The following is an 18032-nucleotide window of genomic DNA, read 5'->3' on the forward strand; positions in this document are numbered from 1 at the left end:
GCCTGAAATGCACCAAGGTTATTTTGGACTCTACGTGAAGCCTCACAGTGACAGTAGATCAGTTCTGTTGGGAAACAAGTTTTGGTTTCCATAAAAGTTGAATGCTTTGAATACTATTTTTAGTTTTGAAAATTTGAAGGAATTTTAGTCTCATCGGGTATTACAATTCCAATGGTATTAATCAAATATAACTACTACAATAATTTAATTGTAGTTAACAAATGGAGTGTTCCAAGAAGGTCAATGAGTATGAGTGTGAACTGAATTCTCTGTCACTGGGCTAACAAAGAACTCAGTGATGTGATAAACAGCACAACTCATCACCGGTTCTATGCTGCGATAGCTCCTTACATGCCTACAAAACCCCTCGGTAACTGTTCTAAAATCTACTTGGATGATTTTTTATTTATTTTTTATTTGTATTTTTTTTTACACAATAGCAATTTCCAACATTTTGCAGATTTTCATTATTTCTTGGAAGTCCCTTGAGTTACATAATATTACTTCTGTGTGTTTATATTATCTTAAAGAGACCCTTTTGAGGTATCGAGTTGTGTGTTGTTGAATTTAGCTTGATTTGAAAAATTTGACCATCTGTCATCTCCTTATCAAACTGCACAGCAAAACCTCGGAGCATACAACCATGGATTAATGTTAATCGCTCATGTTTGAAAGGGATGGTTCTTGTGCATACAGCAGAGGGCAATCTCGTTCAGATAAACTCACAGGTTTGCTGAGAAGCAACAAGAATTATAAAGATCACATTCTGTTCATCAAGTGAATGCTTGCTATCCATCAACTTTTAATCTGCTCCACCATTAGCTTTACTTGTTTATCCAGGTATTGTGTAACATTATACTTTAAAAAAACATATTAAAATTCTGCTAGCCTGCCATGTTTGACTAATTTGCAATAAGAACAATCTTGTGTTGCGTTTTATGGTTTAGGGCCTAAACGATAGGCATTTTGTTTGGTCTGATTTTAGCATTGACTCAGATTAGTGCATAATAATGTTCTTACATTTTTTTTTCTCCTGTGCTTAGTTGAGGAATGAGATCAGACCAGTATGAATAAATGTACATCCATTTATTTTCTGAACCGCTGTCGCAGGTGTGCTCTATCCTATGCCAGGATTTTCTATTTTAAATAGAATTATTGGAACTAATATTTGACCCAGTCAATAAATAATCACAGAATGTACACCATAAAATTAGCAACATACTCAAAGTGACTTGCACACATGGCAAGTTTTATATTGCCAATATGTGGTCCTATTATCATGAAGTATGATTGGTTAAACAGATTGTAGATGAAGTACAATTAATAACAAAATCAGTAGATCAGGAATGTGTAATACTAAAAGCAAAAATATCTATTGATGGAGAGATTTAACCTGCTTTGTCTAATGTTGTCTTTTGGCCTTGATATTGTCACACATTACTGGACCCAGTAATTGTAAAGATGGTACAAAAATTTAAGGAATGATTATTTTTTTTTACCACCTAAATGTAATATTACCTCCACCACTAATTGGTGCTAATGTGTCTATTTACTGCTTGAGTGAACTGACAATCCTCTGAGTACTCCCACTAGAGTAGACCCTCTTGGTTCATTAAATTCCACTCACTGAAAGCTGGTATACCAGATATGTTTCAATTTAGCCTCATCGCCATGTTACGCAACACCGCATCACTGTATGCTCCCTTCTGGTGAACCGGACATTGTAAAATATGTTTTCTTGCAGGTGGGAATTGTTTATATTTTATTATACCTGAACATAATGATTCTATTGGTTAGTCTAATGATGCAAGCATGTTGTTCTTTTTAATTATCACTCATGTTGATAATAAACAAAGGTTGCTTGTTTGTTGGATTCTGGGAATCTAGGAAACTGCACGAGCAAAACAAGCTCTGTGACCAGGTCCACAGCGCGCGCTATTGAATTGGGAAATTGAAAACTAATTGTATTTAGAGGATCCATTTTTATGCCGGGCTATCTGTGAAGCAGCACTGAGAATAGTCAGAACATCTATGGGCTGTGGAACCATCCACAACTTGACAATATCAAGTTGAGGCTGGTATGGTATTATCGGACCATATACTGTACTGTGCTTATGGAAGGAAGATTGATGTTGATCATGAACTTTATCTCACTTATTGATGCGTATTCTTTTACAGTGGAAAAGAGCAAGCCCAAGACTTCGTCCCGGCAGCAAGTGTCAACATCCCAGGCAAAAGAGAATCAAGGACCTCCAGATGTGGTGCCACCCAGTCTCCCACGGGATGAGAGAAATGACCATAAAATCCAGAATCTTGGGGGATTGCTTGCGGCCTCTAACTGCAGATTTCAAGCGGTCACTATCGTCTTACAGCACATTCTGTCTGAGGTAAGATTTTTTGTTTTGGGAATTTGGATTTTTTTTAATCACAATTAATCCAAAATAAATGTGCACTTGTTTTGTGAATAACAGCCATATTTAATCCCAACTGTTTTCATACTTTTTTTATAACGTTAAGTGGAGAAAACACCGAAGGAAAAAAGCCTTTATAGATGCCAATAATAATGCAACCCAAATGCTATTTCTATGTGCAAATATTTATGCACTCAGCAGTTTAAACATGGATCTTCAAACACATTTAGACAATGTTTGAATATGGTGTGTCAAGCAGCGTCATGTGATTAGTTTCCAGAAACCAAGTTCGTCTGAGGATTGTTTGCCACTACATTATAAACAAGCTTCTCACATCATGATACAAGTCGAGTCTTGTTCCTTATTTTATGACTGTCAAAACAAAATTATGCCTTGGGAAAATAGACTGTCATAATCGTTGGTTACATATTGGATTTTACTTTTATTTCTTTAATATGCTTGTGCTCAATTGTTTGACTTGTATGAGGGCAAATGTTTTTATTCATAAAAATAAATAAATAGCTACAATTCGGTTTCTTAATGTGCTGAGAATTAAATGCTTACAGTAAATTATTTGCCATTTTGATCATATACCGTAATTTCTGGACTATAAGGTGCACCTGATCAGCAAAAAATGTAGGAATTTTTTTTTTTTTTTTTTTTTTTTTATAAATAAGCCGCACCGTACTAAGTCGCATGTGCATGCGAGTGGTTTACAAAGAAAGAAATTTACACAGAAAGGCTTTTTAAAGTTTTAATAACGTACTTAACATTTCTTTCCAAACACTGCCTGTGACACGGCAGTAATACCGCAGCAAAACGGAAGTAACAGCACTAATAGGGCTGGATAAAAAAAAAAAAAACATACCGGTCAAAGACAATGAGACGCGGCAGCAACACCATAGCACAGCGCTAACAGGGCTGGTTAAAAAAAACAAAAAAACTGTAAAAGTCATTGAGAACCGTCATCTTCATATTCCTCCTGTGCACTGAAACCATCAAAGTCTTGCTCCTCATTGTCCGATTGGAATACTTGATACTTCGCCACACACTTTCTCGGTCTCTTTCGTTGTCGCTTTTATGCATTTCTTCTAGCATTTTCCATAATGAGGGTCTGTTCATGCTAAGTTTATTCATGCACAAAGAGCTAAGTTGCATTAAACTAGCGATCTACACGTATAGCTCCAGAGTAGACGTGACCAGAAAATAAAGAAAAGGGTGACGCAACAAGATGTCATCAACAATAGCCCAGTTTCCCCTAGTGACCGGAAGAAACCTCTACAATGCATTAGCAGCTAAGAAGTTAAGAACCAAATCGACTGACTTTAACTTAAAAGCGGCATCATATGCATTTCTTTTGTCCCCCATAATGAGTGTTTGTGTATAAAAGCTTCCTTTCTTCAGTAATGTCCGTCTTGATCTCGTTCTGTCTCTTCTTTGTGTGAATTATACGGCACTATTTGCCTGGCGGATGGACATGCAATCATCACACCACTCTTCTCCCCAGTAACCGTGTCACATATCCCTCCGCCCAGCATAGCGGTGCCGCACAACAGCGGTCCACAGCCTTTTTACGAGTGTATAAAAGTGATCAAGTCATCACGAAAATCACAAAAAATCCATGGATATGCCGCACAAGACGACAAGCCCCAGGGTTCAAAACTTGAGCAAAAAGTAGCGGCTTATAGTCCCGAAATTACGGTAGTTGTTGAACATCCATCCCTGTGTTGTACCTGTCCACATGTAATGTCCCGCTGATGCTTTTGACCCATCACTGATCCCCTCATCGGTTCCTTATGCCTGGAAGCGAAAGTGATTGTGTTAATAAATGCAAGACAGTGTCATTCTTCTCAGCCCTACTCACTTGCATCACAGACAGTGTACATCAGCGCCAATAGAAAAATGTACAGTTGTCGGAGTAATGACTGAAAATTCCATATACAGTATTGTAACGCTAAGGATACCTTGATCTGTTGAATGTTGGTAGTGCCCAGTGGAGAGTATGGCCCAAGAATAGATGGCTCTTACCATCACAGTGTGAGAATGCCCTCAGCTGTTGCCTTCATATGGTCAAATGAGCAAGTGACCATGCCACTTAGCCAGCACTGCACTTTGTTTCTTATCTTCTGTTAAATTTGGAATGTGAGATAAAATGTAGTGGACTGGCTATGAAATCAGCAGGCACACGCAAATAACCTACCGGTAGAAAGAAACTGGATTGTTGTGGGTAGGTTGATGATGTTTTGCGTAGTGGTTTACTAAAAATGTGGGATACAAGATGCTTCTATACAGAAACACACAATTGCTTCACTCGCAGCACTCACACATTTTTGTCTCTGTGCATCAGAGGATACAAATACACCGTTCTCTTAAAATATATCCTGTTTAAGTTCACTGTGAAGTCATTTTCTCATCCAGTCAAATGGCTGAGAACTGGCTTCTAAGTCCTTGACCTGTTTGAGTTTGATCCACAAGCTACAGATCATTATTGCCTGAGATTATTTGCTTGAAAGTGAAACTGGAAATCTGATCGGTCACTGTCGGAAAAGGGTGTGTAACTGTGGAATTGTGAGCATGAGGTCCACAGGAGGGAGTGGTGCGGAGGTTTAGTGGATGACTTAATGCTGCCTCGGATGAGAATGGGGGATGGTCGGGATGAAGGCTTTCCCCATGTCCCTGTGGGAAGGTCACTTGCCATCTTAAAGGCTGTTCCATCATATTTACAAATGATCTGGTTTCTTCATTCTGACTGCTTGCCTGTGCTGCTGTCTTAAAGTGACCTCACCTCAGTAGGGAGGAGCTTGTTCTTCTTTTGGAAGCCTGCCCCTTTGTGTATGTGTGTTTTTTTTTATTACAGCACTGCACTTAGCAGTCAGTTAGCTCAGCTGGAGAAGCATCTTGTAATCCAGGACGATGTAAGTGGAGGTGGTGCGCCCACCTGGACCGCTGCTTGTCCTGGCTTACTTAGTGGGTCCAAACCCCAATGCGGGGCAGGGGATCAAACGCTGTCATGGGTTGTACAGGCAGCAGAGTGTGCGTCACAGCTCCCTGTGCTGCAAAGCAGGTAACTTCCATTGACACTTAATTTGTAGGTACTGTTGTAAATGGCAGTGGGCAGGCTTTTGTTGTTGGTTTTATATTGAACATTGACGTTTGACTCTACTTTGCTCTTGTGTCATTTCCTTTTATGAGCATTCATGATGTCACGTGTTGTCTACTTTAAGGAATTGTTTCTTAAGTGTGAACACTTGTGTCAAATAGAAAACCTTGAAGAGCACTGCAGCAAGTGTTGGAAGTAAAGCAAATATGCCAGCAAAAAATGATAAACTAACACCAAACATGAGTAGACTAACAAGTTTAACTTTTATTTGCCTTATTCCTGATGTTTACTTTCATCAGTACCTGCGGTTATGTAACAGTCTTATATTTGTTCTTGCTAATATCCTGGCTTGGTAACTGTATTCATTCAACATTTGAATGATATTTGTGTCTTTTCATGTTGTTCGTGTACTTTCTCTACTTATCAATAATAGGTTGCATTATGGTATTATTAACTTAACAATCTAAATGTTGTCACTTTGTTTTCATATATTTGTCCTGTTGCTTTGATTTTAATATGTTGAATCTTTTCTTATTTCTGTGCAGCGCGATGAAGCCACGGGGCAGTGCCGAGAACTCTCTCAGCAGTTGGCCAACCTCCGTGCAGAATTAGGTAAGATGGTCCGGGCCATGCACTTGGGACTGTATGCATATACAGTATGTATGGCACTTGTCTCACACTTGGTTTCATGTTTCATAACTGACACCCGTATCAGTCATCAATGGGTGTGCATCTCAGAAAAAAGATGATTCAATACATATATGTATCTTGGTGCATGGGTTACGCTAGGATTCAAGAGCAGCGCATTTTGAAGCGGACCAGTTCAATTGGGTGTCGATTTTGTCATGTATATTAACATGTAAAAGATTTCCAAAGCCCAACCGACTAATGTTAAGTCAATTCAAAGGAACAATTTTAGTAATTAACGACATAGAATAGTTTCATACTGATTATTACCTCGTGCATTTTTCATAAGGAATGATCTGGTATGTATTATGCGACACTTAAAGGGTGGTCTATTTTATAAATGGTAAGAATTCGGTTTGGTTAAATCAAAACAAATTTCTGATTGAAAGCAATTTTCATTTACACCCCAAGTAGTCGGGCCATCTCAAAAATACCCACTCATCAATGATTACATTGATTAACTGTACCATCTTTTATGAATGAATTTTGTCACTTTGTTATTCTTAAATTTTGTTTTTAGCAAAACGTGCCCTCTGTGCAAAGCATCAAGCAGATCTCCAAAATGATTTACCAAACCAATCGGCAATAAAACGAACTTTTTGTTTGTTAAAAAAATAAAAATAAAGTGAGAAAAATTAAATGTTTACCTTTCGTCCTGTGTATGCCAGCTATTTGCAGTTAGTGAATTTGCCTATTTTCCTAAGAGTCACTGAAAAACTGTCGGTTTTGCTGCTCTTCTAAGTTCCAAATGGCGTCAAAGCTCGGCTTCATAGCAACTTAAGAGGTGTCAAGGAACTACAGTATTTTGAAGTTATACATGTTCTAAGATGTGTGTAAGTTGCCGCGGGGCTACCTCATCAGTGTTTGACTAAGCTTTAACTGCTTGTCATCAAGGAACTGCATGTATGAAGTGATCGGGTAATAGTGACTCTGAGTAGCTTGAAGATTGAAAAGAATAACACTATTGAAGCCAAGTGGAACAGTAGCACTAATCAAATGAAATTGTGAGTGATCCAACGCTGGTAGAGTAATGACAGTATTTCTCTTGTCAGTGAGCCATCCATATTTGGAAAATCAACAGCCAAAATTCTATAAATAGTTTCCTGTCCACTTGACCCTTCTTATAAATCTTTTATTACTATATAAAAATGCTCAATTTGCATGAATTTGATCTTATCCTCATGGTATGCAGACACACACACCTTGTTTAAAGTGCCTCTCGACTTCCACATGACTGCTATTAAATTCTAAGCACTGTTCTAACACATTCTTTTGTTGAATGGTCCTTCAGATACCCTAACCTCAAGTTGACCTTGCTCCACGTACTTTAGCAACAACTGTTTGAAAGTGTTCCCGTCAACTTTCTGTTGCCGGATTTACATTCTTCCTAAAGGAATCCATTGATGTGTCAGCCAGTCCTGTGATATTGACTGTGCCATACATCCCTAATTATGTGACACGATATTATTCCCAAAAGTCCATCCCATGTCAGACTGTGGGCCAGAGCATCTAACTTTAGTTCTGGCATAAAGCAGACCTGTAGACACTATATGAGCCAAATGGTGTTTGTTTCCATGGGCGGAATTGGACTAAAGGCTCATATGACCAGATCACAGTTGCACATGGTTGCGGAATGCACTTTCTTGGCCTCTGCATGCCAGAGCCTGATAGCTGGTCCCAGTATTGGCTTTGCCTCTGCTCCTGGATCTGCTGCCGTTATTCCACTCTGCCGAGGGTGTAGCTTCACGCTTTTGGGGTCGTGTTCTCTTCCACTGACCAGTTTAAACTATCAGACTCTCCGACATTGTTGTTCTGGATGATTCTGTGAATGTCACTGGGATGAATTATGGATGAAGCGGTCCATATGTCACCTTTGATGAAAGAAAGCTGCATTGTAGATTTACTCACTAATGCAACTGCTTGAGCTGAGACAGACAGTTTGACCTAACCCTAACGTCTCTGCTTAAACAATGTTCAAAAGGTAAAAGAGCCCCAGCTGAAATCTTTTACCCATGGTCCAGTTTTCACAATGTGAAAATATGTAACCTCTGGCCATAAATAACTTTGCCGTAGTTGGCAGATATCTTGTAATCCGGTGTAGGCAACTGTGTTTCTTTGACATTCATCGAAATGTAGTGCCACCTTTTTCATCGTAAACACATTTTCTAAGGGCCCCATTCTGAAGTTGTTGATGTACATCAACACAATTCTTACAACCTTTCTATAGTAACCAGGTTCAAATTTTACAGCTACGTAACCTTGCCGGGCATCACCGAGCTCAAGAATAGGAGTACTAAACGCACTTTACATTTTGCAGAGTGCTCAGTCAATTCATCGGAACGGCTGGAAAAGGAGAAGCAGGACTTGCAGGATGGTCTGGAGTGTGCAATGCGGAGACTGCAGGAGCAGCACCAGAAGGACCTGGAAGAGATGGAGCAGAGACTGCAGGCCTTCTACCAGGCAGAGTGGGACAAGGTCCACCTCAGTTACCAGGGCGAGGCAGACAAGTGCAAAGCTCTGCTACAAACGCAGGTTTGTCCCCTTCACCAAATGTGTCTCGAGCCAATAGGGTTCCAGAGACTGAATGCAAAAACTTTCATAATATATAGTGAAGAAATGCACAAGTTTTTAGTAATAGGGATGAGCTAGTAATTGAACAGTTCCCATGTCTCACCAAAAGATGGAACAACTTGAAGGAAGTCATGACACTCTGAAGCTGGAATTGGAGCGGAGCCATGAAGAACAACTGCAATGTGTTAAACAACAACATGAACAGTCACTGGAAGGTGAGTGGGTGAGTGGATGAGTGAGTGAGTGGGTAGGTGGGTGGGCTTGGGTGAGTGGGTGGGCTTGGGTGAGTGGGTGAGTGAAAGTTTCATCTTATACCATAACTTCTTCAGAGCTCAAGAAATTCCACACTCAGCAACAGGAGTCATTGGATGAAAGTTTGAAGGATTCAGAAGTGGCACTAATTGTAAGTTGGACATTTTGTCTCCCAATACGAATGCATGTGATACTGTACTTTAAAGAAACCCCACCTTTTTCTGCAGGCACAGATTCAAGTGCTGACTCAGGAAAATGCTGACCTCCTCGAAAGGCTAAAGTCAGTAGAGAATAAGCGGAGAGAGCTGGCGGAGGGACAGGTACTGCTTTGTGCATCGTGATGTTTTTGTCAATCACAAACCAAAGCATTATTTTTTTTTCCCTGAATGGTTGGCATCAATACCAATTCTCTGAAAACACCGCCCTTTCAAATTTGTTCTAAGTGCAGTGTTAGACAGTCTGCCTTTCCACATCAGTATTGATTCAGAACCCACTCAGCAGTCAACTATGTAATTAAAGGAACTTTATTAAGAGAGCTCAAGTTGTTTTTTTATTATTTACAATATGCTTGCATGATAGTCATTGGCGTGTTGCTGCTGCTTTACTGGGATCTTATTTTAACGTTCCGAAAGAGCCCTGAAAATATTTGTTCTTTCCCTGTAGAAGGACTCGCACACTGTGTATCTGGAGCAAGAGCTGGAAAGCCTCAAGGTGGTGCTGGATATCAAAAACAAACAAATTCACCAACAGGAGAAGATGATGATTAAAATTGATGAACTGGTAAGTTCTAGAGTAAAGACAAGGCATGTTATTCAACCTGTTACACAAGAATTAAAATTGTCATCCTGTCAAGCATTGCATTGTTCACGTTTTGTCTGTCAGCTTGAGAAGAATGTTAAGATAGACGAAAGCCTTAAGAAGGTCCAGCAGGAGAACGAGGACCTCAAAGCTCGCATGGAGAGATACTCTATGCTCTCAAAGTAAGTCATGGACAATCTTCTTCCTCGCGCATAAGAGATCACATTTGCTGCCCTAGAAACTTGCTTATTTTAAATCTGCACGCTACGGGAATTCGAGTTTCAAATTGCTACTGCCACCTAAAAAATAAATTGAACTCTCCTTACTTTGGGTGTATGGTTCAACTTGTGTATTTACAATAGCGTTACCCCAGAGTTTTGTTTTTTTTATGGAATCTTGATGTCTTTCCGCAAAGTAATACGGCTTCACTTGAATTTCATCCGCTTGTTAATGCATGAGGAAGTCCCAAACAAGCGCTCAGGTCATCTATAATCATTCATTTTCAGTTTTGATTGATGGAGTTGTCTTTTTGACGGTCTTTCAGGTTGTTTAAGCTGATGTATTTGTAACTTGCAGGCAATTGCTTGCAGAGCAGGCTGTGCTGCAAGAATCCCTTCAGAAGGAGTCCAAGGTGAACAAGCATTTGTCGATGGAGAATGAAGAGCTGCTCTGGAAACTCCACAACGGGGAACCAAGCAGCCCACAGAAGGCATCCCCTAGCTCTGTATCTCCATCCCATTCCTTCAGCCTCCAGTCACCTCCCAGCCCTGGAGCCTGCTCGCCCATCCCGCTCTCACCCAGATAACGATGGCTCCCCCCGCTTCCAGGAAGCAAACGGACTCAAGTTATCCATCTTAAAGGTCACCCTGCTGACCTATTGGCAAAGCAACATTATCGGCCTGTGGGGGGGTGGATCATGTTTTTCAGATGAACTGTTGACATGATTTAGACAGACAGACTGTTAAAATGCTGCACACGAGCACTTATACAAGGCCATATTGTTCTTTGGCTGTCTACAGAGGGATGGGAATGGGAATGGGGGTGGGGGTACAAAGACTCTCAGGACTTGAGTATCACAAAATGCAATCTTTTTTTATTTTGATTTTGTTTTTGTAGCCACTGGTAGTTTGTCTGTTTGGATGCTCAGCACTTGCGCATTGCATGCAGATTGATGCACATATTTATACAGCATTGAGGCTGTGGATTCCTGCACGGTTAGTCACAAATATGTCAAAGTGTGACCCCCCCCCCCCCAACTGTCTTGGTATAATGAAACCTAGTAATTTCCAGAAGACATTAGCCTGATACTGTGGCAGGTCCACAGGGCCAATCCCAATTCTGAGTGTTTGATGTGTTGGTCAATGTCACTCACCCTGAAGGAATGATCCTCATATAGCTTTAAAACCGGGGTCTATTGGCAGGGAGAGGCTTTGCTTCAGCATGTTGTTTTGGAAATGTTTCCTATATAGAATTTTGATTTAAATTTGATTCTTGGCGAGTAGTAGCGCTGTTTGAAATATGCTATTAATGAACTAATAAAAATATATTTTTAACAAAAGGTTGGATATATTTGACTTCTAGACAAAAATAAGACACTACATGAACTTAATGTGATCTCTGAACTTTAGAACAGAGGTCACCAACCTCCTACAACATAACTGATCATGTTCATGCTTGCAAGAAGCATTACACAATTCATCCACATGCCTTAATTTTGCATTATTTTTAGAGAAGCCCTAACACTTGAGTGGTATGATCGCAAGAAAATGGCATCACTAGTAATGGCGGAGCCAAGTCAATTGTCACATACAATGTGAAGTTTTTATATTGATCAAAACTGACTGTGAAAATATTGTTGTAAAGACGTGATATATTGGAAGATAAACGTAATTGTGTTTTTTTGCTTTAGTAAAAATGGTATTGATACTCAAATTTCTGCAAGATTCTATTGTTGAAAGTCAGAAGGAAGTAGCTCTAAAACAAAACACGTTCTGGGCACGTGTAACGCATTCCACATATGGAGCAAATTAAAATGTCAGCCTGGCAAAATTCTCAGCTTTAACCAGATTCTTCTCGTGACTGGCTACAAAGCCGCAGCAAATCTCTTTAATGCTGCTGTCTACCTCTCCTGTGAAGAAACACGGCAGCTAAGTGCATTGTAATGTTGGAGGAAATGGAAAGCTGTCTTTATAATTTGACTCGCAATGTATTCAATTAGCTTTTTAACATTCTACACTTAAATAGTGAGCAGAATCGTTTCACTTTGTGTTTTCAATCAAAGCAATTTTAAGTAAAAACCAACACGCAAAATTTTCTTAACAGTATGTTGTATGTGCCCCCACTAGTCTAAACATGACATTAACATTCCGTTTGTGGAATTTGAGTTAAGCAGCAAAATCCACCTGTTTTTACCCATCTCGGGGTGACCATTTTTGCCATTCGCTGTTGACTGACAATGACATCACAGTTGCCAAATCACAGGTCACATCCAATCACGACTCAGCTTCAGAAAACTGCTATTTATTCAGATTCCACAAACACTGATCAAAATAATGTGATTCAATCAGTTGCAGAGAACATATTACAAAGAAAATGTGGGTGTTGACTTTCCCTTTAAAGAGAAAAGAAGCTATTTGGACATGATGTTGATCACGACAAGTGTCTCGCCATGCTGGTTCTTAGCTTTGCAGATGTACTTTCCAAAGTCAATGGTCTCCATGTCCTCAACGCTGAGGACGCTTTGTGTGATACGTGTCGTTTGACCCCGCCCTCGATTGACGAGCCTCCATGAGGTTTGGGTGTGAACGGGACGCCGGCCCTGAAACAACAAATCATATCCCTCTGTAAAAATCATAACTTGTATTTAGTGGGGGGTGGGGTTAAAACAACTCATTTAAGTTGCAACAACTTTTTTTCACAACAGCAAAACTTAAAATATTATGAATTGCCCAACTTAAAGTTTGATCAAAGTTTGTTTCCTTGAAAACTTGAGTTCACAGTGACGTGTGGTCAGAGGAGGCAAGGGAGACCGTGCTTCCCCTGCCATCATGAAAAGAGGAAAAAACAAATTCAATTGTTTTTATTATAAAGTCATTTTCTTTTTAATTTCAGTAGATAATATGGAATTTCATTTATAATAGTTCAAATTAAATAATAAGCTACCTTAGAGCAGCATTTCCCAACCGTTTTTGTGACACGGTTAGGTGTTGAACAAATTTTACCGGGGGAGTGACGTCAGTATAGATCAGTATTACATGGAGTTGATCACAAGTCAGTACAGTAAACCTATTCTCACACAATAATTAAAAAATGGTCTTCAAATCTTTACTATACCACAAAGTATGATTCCTCCCCTCTTAAATATTTAAAGCACTAGCCTTATAAGTAGAATAGCTTATGGATAATTTTACTTTGGGGGGGGGGGGGGGTCAGTTGACGTGGGACAACACAACAAGGTGTGTGAGGAAAAACTTAGTGTCTGTAACATCATTGATTAAACTACAATTAAAATAAAAGTACAATCATCCGAAGTGACTGCAAAAAAAAACACGTTTAATTCAACTCCACTTTCAAATGCACATGAAGACTATGAACAGTTTTTTTGTTTTGGATTTAAACCCGACACCTGCCAAAATAAAAAAACATAAAAATCCAGAAAGAAAACACTGTTCAACAAAAACGTATTGTGCCAATTTAGTGGTAACGTGCGTTTTGTCACAGAACCGAAATGCTTTTTTTTTGTTGTTGTGATTTTGGGAGGCAAAACACAATCTGAACCTTCTACAGCATTTTCTGTTTGGGCTCTATAACTCTGGAAAGCCCTTCTTGCAGAAATTAGAGCTGTACCCCGGTAGAAATCTTTTAATCGCGACTTAAAGGGGAAGTCAACCCCACTAACATGTACAATAATGTTTCCCCACTAGTCTAAACACCACATCAGATTAATATTTCATTTGTGGAATATGAGTTTACGTAGCAAAATCCACTTGTTTTTATCCCTCTCAGGAGGCAGCCATTTTGCCACTTCCTGTCGACTAAAAATGACACAGTTGCCAGGTCTCAAGTCAAAATCGATCACGGCTCAGCTTCAGAAAAGTGGTGAGCTGACTGTTAAATTGGTTGTTTTGAACAAGACATCCCTCTCACCTGCCCGGGATAAGACCAGGTGAAGCTCACGTCGACGTCCGGCTCCCCTATCACACTGCAGGTCACGTTGATATTGTCTCCTCCACTCGCCTGCTCAGAAGATGCCTTCAGGCTCACGAATGGTGGACTACTGGGGACTGTCAACAGCGGGAAGGGTACGAGAATGGTCAGGTCCAACTAGCTTAACTTTAGCTCAACCAATAAGCAGACAGTTAACAAGTACAAGTAAAGACAGCTTTACCCTCTACATAGAGCAACTGGTATTTGGTGGAGATCTGCGGTGTTCCTTTGCCTACGGCCTTGCAGTAGAACACCCCCTGATACTCGTGGTCAGGTGTTTGCAGGACAAAACCCTTGGCGGGGTCATAGTTCACCAAGGTCTCATTGGTCGGAATCTCCTCAGGCGGCACTTCTCTGTGCAGCGACACCTTGGCCTGCGGAGTGGTCACGCGACACGGTACCACGGCCGGCTTGTCTGGGCGCAGGTACACAATCTGGAAGTGGATGTCCGACGGGACAAAGAGGTTGTCCTTGTCTGTAAAAGATTTTTGCCATTGATTATTGTTGAACTTTTACTCAACTTCTTACTAAGGTTTGACAGGTATTAATCATGAAGCCTCTATGTATTTAAAGAATCAAGAAACCATAAATTTGAGAAAATATAGTTCAATCTGCTTATCACTTTTTTAATTTTCTCCAAACACCAGATCTTAGCCTTGGTGTTTATAGATTATCATGATTTTCCATGGATTTTAGCAGGTTGTGAATTTGTCGATGCAACACAAGTATGCATTCATCTCATCAGAGTTGTGGATAAGCCTGTCTTTGGGAAACAAACGGGGTATATTGCAGGGAAAAACAACCCCTACTATATTTCCATTGTCATTCATACTTCATAAAGTCTTCAAGAAGAACTTAATATGCCTTAATTGTTTGAAACGAAACAAAATGTGTTAAAGTGATTTGATTAGAGCTGTCAAAAATCAGTTGATTATTTGAATTATCAATTATGAAATTAATCGACGACTAAGGGCTCTGATCGTTTAGATCCATTATTATCTTCAAATTAGCATTTTAACAGTAAATATTCTCAGATTTCTGTAACTGAATCACTTTCATAAAGGTTGGTGAGTAGAGTACAACATCAATCTCTCTCTCTAACATTGCTTAATTGTCAGTTCTTTTTTTTTTATCACAAAATTTACAACAATAATTGGTCATGTTTTGTACTGAAAATGCCTTAATAAACAAAACAAAACAAAACAAAAATCAACAATGTCGACAAAAAATGTATGTTCATTCACCTGCAAAATAGATGTGGGAGGCATACACACGTTCATGGTCCTTTTCGCACTCACCACCATCACAGACAATCACCCAGCAACTATACTGTCCAGTGTCAGCAGCTGAGGTCGAGGTCAGGATGAGCTGACTGTATTTGTCGCTCTGTATAATGCTGAAGGAGAAAAACATGGAAAGTATGAGAAGTGACACTGCTCAAGGTCCATCCATGCACTAATACGCTATTTGTCCTTATATACACATTGCAGAGCTGTTCATGAATGCACTTTCTGATCACCTGAGCCGAGAGTCGTTGAAGGTGTCCAGGTATGTTGGATAAGACCACCCGATGTTGGAGCCTTTGCAGCGGAGCTCTATGTCATTCCCGGGGGCCAGAATGGTGCTCTGGCCCAGACGCAGGAAGCGGCCTTTTTCCAATACCTGTGTTAGGAGGCTGTGGCCTCTTCCTCCTACCTCCTTCAGTTTGGGGTGACGCATCTTCCCCCGTTTCCCTCCCGGTCTGATTCGATTTTCCCCTGAATCCTTTCTTCTCTTGGCTTGCTGGCAAGAGCCTTTAAAAGAGAGTTAGAGAATTTATTTTTTCGACCTGTTGCTACTTGTTTTAGAAATGAACAGGATTATTTCTCAGGATTCTACACAGCTGATCATTCGAATCAGATGTTTTGTAGGGAGGGAAACAGGCAGGAACATGGCTCTTGAGGACCGGAGTTGCCTACCCCTGTCCCAGAAGCTTTGTGACTTGTCAGCATGCAGCTTGGCAAATTCCAGCCTCAAATTTTTTTTAGGATTTATTTTCAACAGTGATGTCCTTGGTCATCTCCCATCTTCCCATGAAACAATGGCGGATGGTGCGATCTGACATTGACCATAAAATTAATCTTTCATTTCTTTGGAAGTCATTCAATTCATTACAATTCATTTTTATTCAGCTCTTGAAATTGTTATTGATTTTCCTGCCTCTGTGACATCCGGAGAGGTTAGCTATTTGACTATTTGTCACCCATTAAATAGGCCGACTGATTACAAGTTTGACGATAGCTGTAATGTTAATTATGGGTCATTTACTTATGTCAACAATACTACAGCTAAAGCTCGATTTTACGCGCACTTTGGAATCCAGAATTTGGGACTTGCTTTAACCCCAAAAGCACGTTGTATCGAAAGTCTTGTTTTTTTTTTTTTTTTTTAGAAAGCCTTGTTTTTCTAAAGGGGTCCTGTGTCACGTTAATTTAGGTCATGCATGTTGTTGGGCAGCCGAAGGAGTTTGTTTGCTCCACATACACACATCGGAGTCTGTTGACATTTTATTAAAAGAGAAGCAATACGCAGAAGACAATATCTGGTGTATTCGTAAGTCATTTCGATGCTATGTGAATGGATGGAAGAGAAAATATAGCAGCCACTTATTCTACTGGTCCGGTCACACTCTTTGATTTTTGAGTGACTGTGGATTGGATAAGGTGCTTCTGCGAACTTTCCCTTTTCCCTATCAATAACAATCCTAGCTATCCGTTACACTAAAATACAGTAGTCATAAAGATCAAACAGCCAGACTACTTTTGATCAAACAACTTTAAATTGGTCGTGGAAATTCATCAAATAAGTAGCGCTACGGTTTACGCCAGGGGTCACCAAGTCCGGTCCTAGAGGTCACCGATCCAGCCTGATTTATATGCATCCCCATTGCAACACAGTGGCTGGATAGGAGCCCTTGAGGATCGGAGTTGCTGACCCCTCTTTTACGGGCTAGTCATTTCGTTTCCTACGGTCCTTATATCGTCCATTAAAAATACTACTTGAGGCAGAAAGCCGTGTAGAATCGAAGCGTGTTTGTTTTTGTCTAGTAAGAGTGCTCATTACCACTCACATCCGGATTTTTGAACCTTGGCTAAAATCAAGCCCAATTTGAACACTGGTGTCTGTTTTTTTTTTTTTGCACGTGTGCTTCCAGCAGCTATAATGACATCCGAGGAAGATGTTTGAAATCCTTCATATGTGGCCCAATATACTCTCACTGTTGATGCTGGTCATTTCATTCTCAAGGAGCACTGAAATAAATCTTTATGCGGATGAGGTGTTCCACTTTCATAACAAATGGAGGACCACTTCTAGCACAAGGCACGTTTATCAAAAACATGTGTAGTGAAACTACAAACTCGGAGAACTGCATGTGATTGTACAAAAGTGCCCCCAAACTAAGAATTTAGCAACGGTCCTCATGGGTGGGCTGGAGCCTATCACAGCTGAGTTTGTGCTAGAGGCTATAGGAACATATTAGACAATCATTCACAGTCATGGACAATGAGTGTGTTCAATTTTCCAAACATGCAAGTTTTTAGAATGTGGGAGGAAGCTGGAGTATGCGTTAAAAACAGAAACAAGGACGAGGAGAACATGGCAACTCCAAAAAGGAAGTCGAGCCAACCACAATTCTCAGAACTGATGCGGCCGATGTGATAAGCACCATGTCATCAGACTAACCTGAGTTTGTCACGATAACACAAAGTCAATTGCATTCAAACAAATCTTGCTACAGACTTACCATGATGGAGCGCCACCCAAAACAGTGCGAGGCAAAGCACAACATAAAGCTTCATGCTGTGCTGGATGTTGCTGAGCAGAGCAAAAGACTTCTCAAGAGGGGGCTTTTAAAGGGGCTTCAGGGTGGTAATGTAGGTCAGAGTCTGTCAGCTCTGGCTGCACTCTTCAGCTTTCCAGCGCCATCCCTCCTCTGGAATGAGAGGGAAGGGAAAGTAAAAAAAAAA

The 18032-nt window shown here is 40.2% G+C and overlaps 3 protein-coding genes across 4 annotated transcripts in view; 1 reads left to right on the forward strand and 2 right to left on the reverse strand.

Moving 5' to 3' along the window:
* polr1d (RNA polymerase I and III subunit D) overlaps nucleotides 1-6966 on the reverse strand; it is a 31617-nt gene extending 24651 nt beyond the window's left edge. Inside the window, exons 1-2 of the mRNA XM_085939939.1 lie at nucleotides 6846-6966; nucleotides 4145-4211 (exon numbers count right to left, since the gene is read on the reverse strand). Of these exons, the coding sequence (XP_085796065.1) occupies nucleotides 4145-4198 (54 nt within the window). The 5' untranslated portion in view covers nucleotides 4199-4211; nucleotides 6846-6966. The remainder of the gene's footprint in view (nucleotides 1-4144; nucleotides 4212-6845) is intronic.
* Nucleotides 1-11368, forward strand: part of LOC147061219 (uncharacterized) — a 24759-nt gene extending 13391 nt beyond the window's left edge. For both annotated transcript variants that reach the window (XM_085939795.1, XM_085939786.1), the window contains exons 7-15: nucleotides 2179-2387; nucleotides 6057-6123; nucleotides 8516-8730; nucleotides 8879-8984; nucleotides 9099-9172; nucleotides 9249-9341; nucleotides 9685-9801; nucleotides 9904-10001; nucleotides 10396-11368. In XM_085939795.1, coding sequence (XP_085795921.1) covers nucleotides 2179-2387; nucleotides 6057-6123; nucleotides 8516-8730; nucleotides 8879-8984; nucleotides 9099-9172; nucleotides 9249-9341; nucleotides 9685-9801; nucleotides 9904-10001; nucleotides 10396-10624 — 1208 coding nt within the window. In that variant the 3' untranslated portion in view covers nucleotides 10625-11368. The remainder of the gene's footprint in view (nucleotides 1-2178; nucleotides 2388-6056; nucleotides 6124-8515; nucleotides 8731-8878; nucleotides 8985-9098; nucleotides 9173-9248; nucleotides 9342-9684; nucleotides 9802-9903; nucleotides 10002-10395) is intronic.
* On the reverse strand, nucleotides 11072-17981 carry pdgfrl (platelet-derived growth factor receptor-like). Its single transcript, XM_085939871.1, has 6 exons — nucleotides 17810-17981; nucleotides 15545-15818; nucleotides 15270-15421; nucleotides 14207-14500; nucleotides 13966-14102; nucleotides 11072-12637 (listed from the first exon to the last, which is right to left on the reverse strand). The coding sequence occupies exons 1-6, from the start codon at nucleotides 17862-17864 to the stop codon at nucleotides 12449-12451; spliced, it is 1101 nt and encodes a 366-aa protein (XP_085795997.1). The 5' UTR covers nucleotides 17865-17981; the 3' UTR covers nucleotides 11072-12448.
* Between the last annotated feature and the right edge of the window lie 51 nt (nucleotides 17982-18032).

This window comes from Syngnathus leptorhynchus, chromosome 2 (assembly GCF_054491065.1).
Source record: "Syngnathus leptorhynchus isolate UIUO chromosome 2, UIUO_Slep, whole genome shotgun sequence".
In the NCBI taxonomy this organism is placed as follows: Eukaryota; Metazoa; Chordata; class Actinopteri; order Syngnathiformes; family Syngnathidae; genus Syngnathus; species Syngnathus leptorhynchus.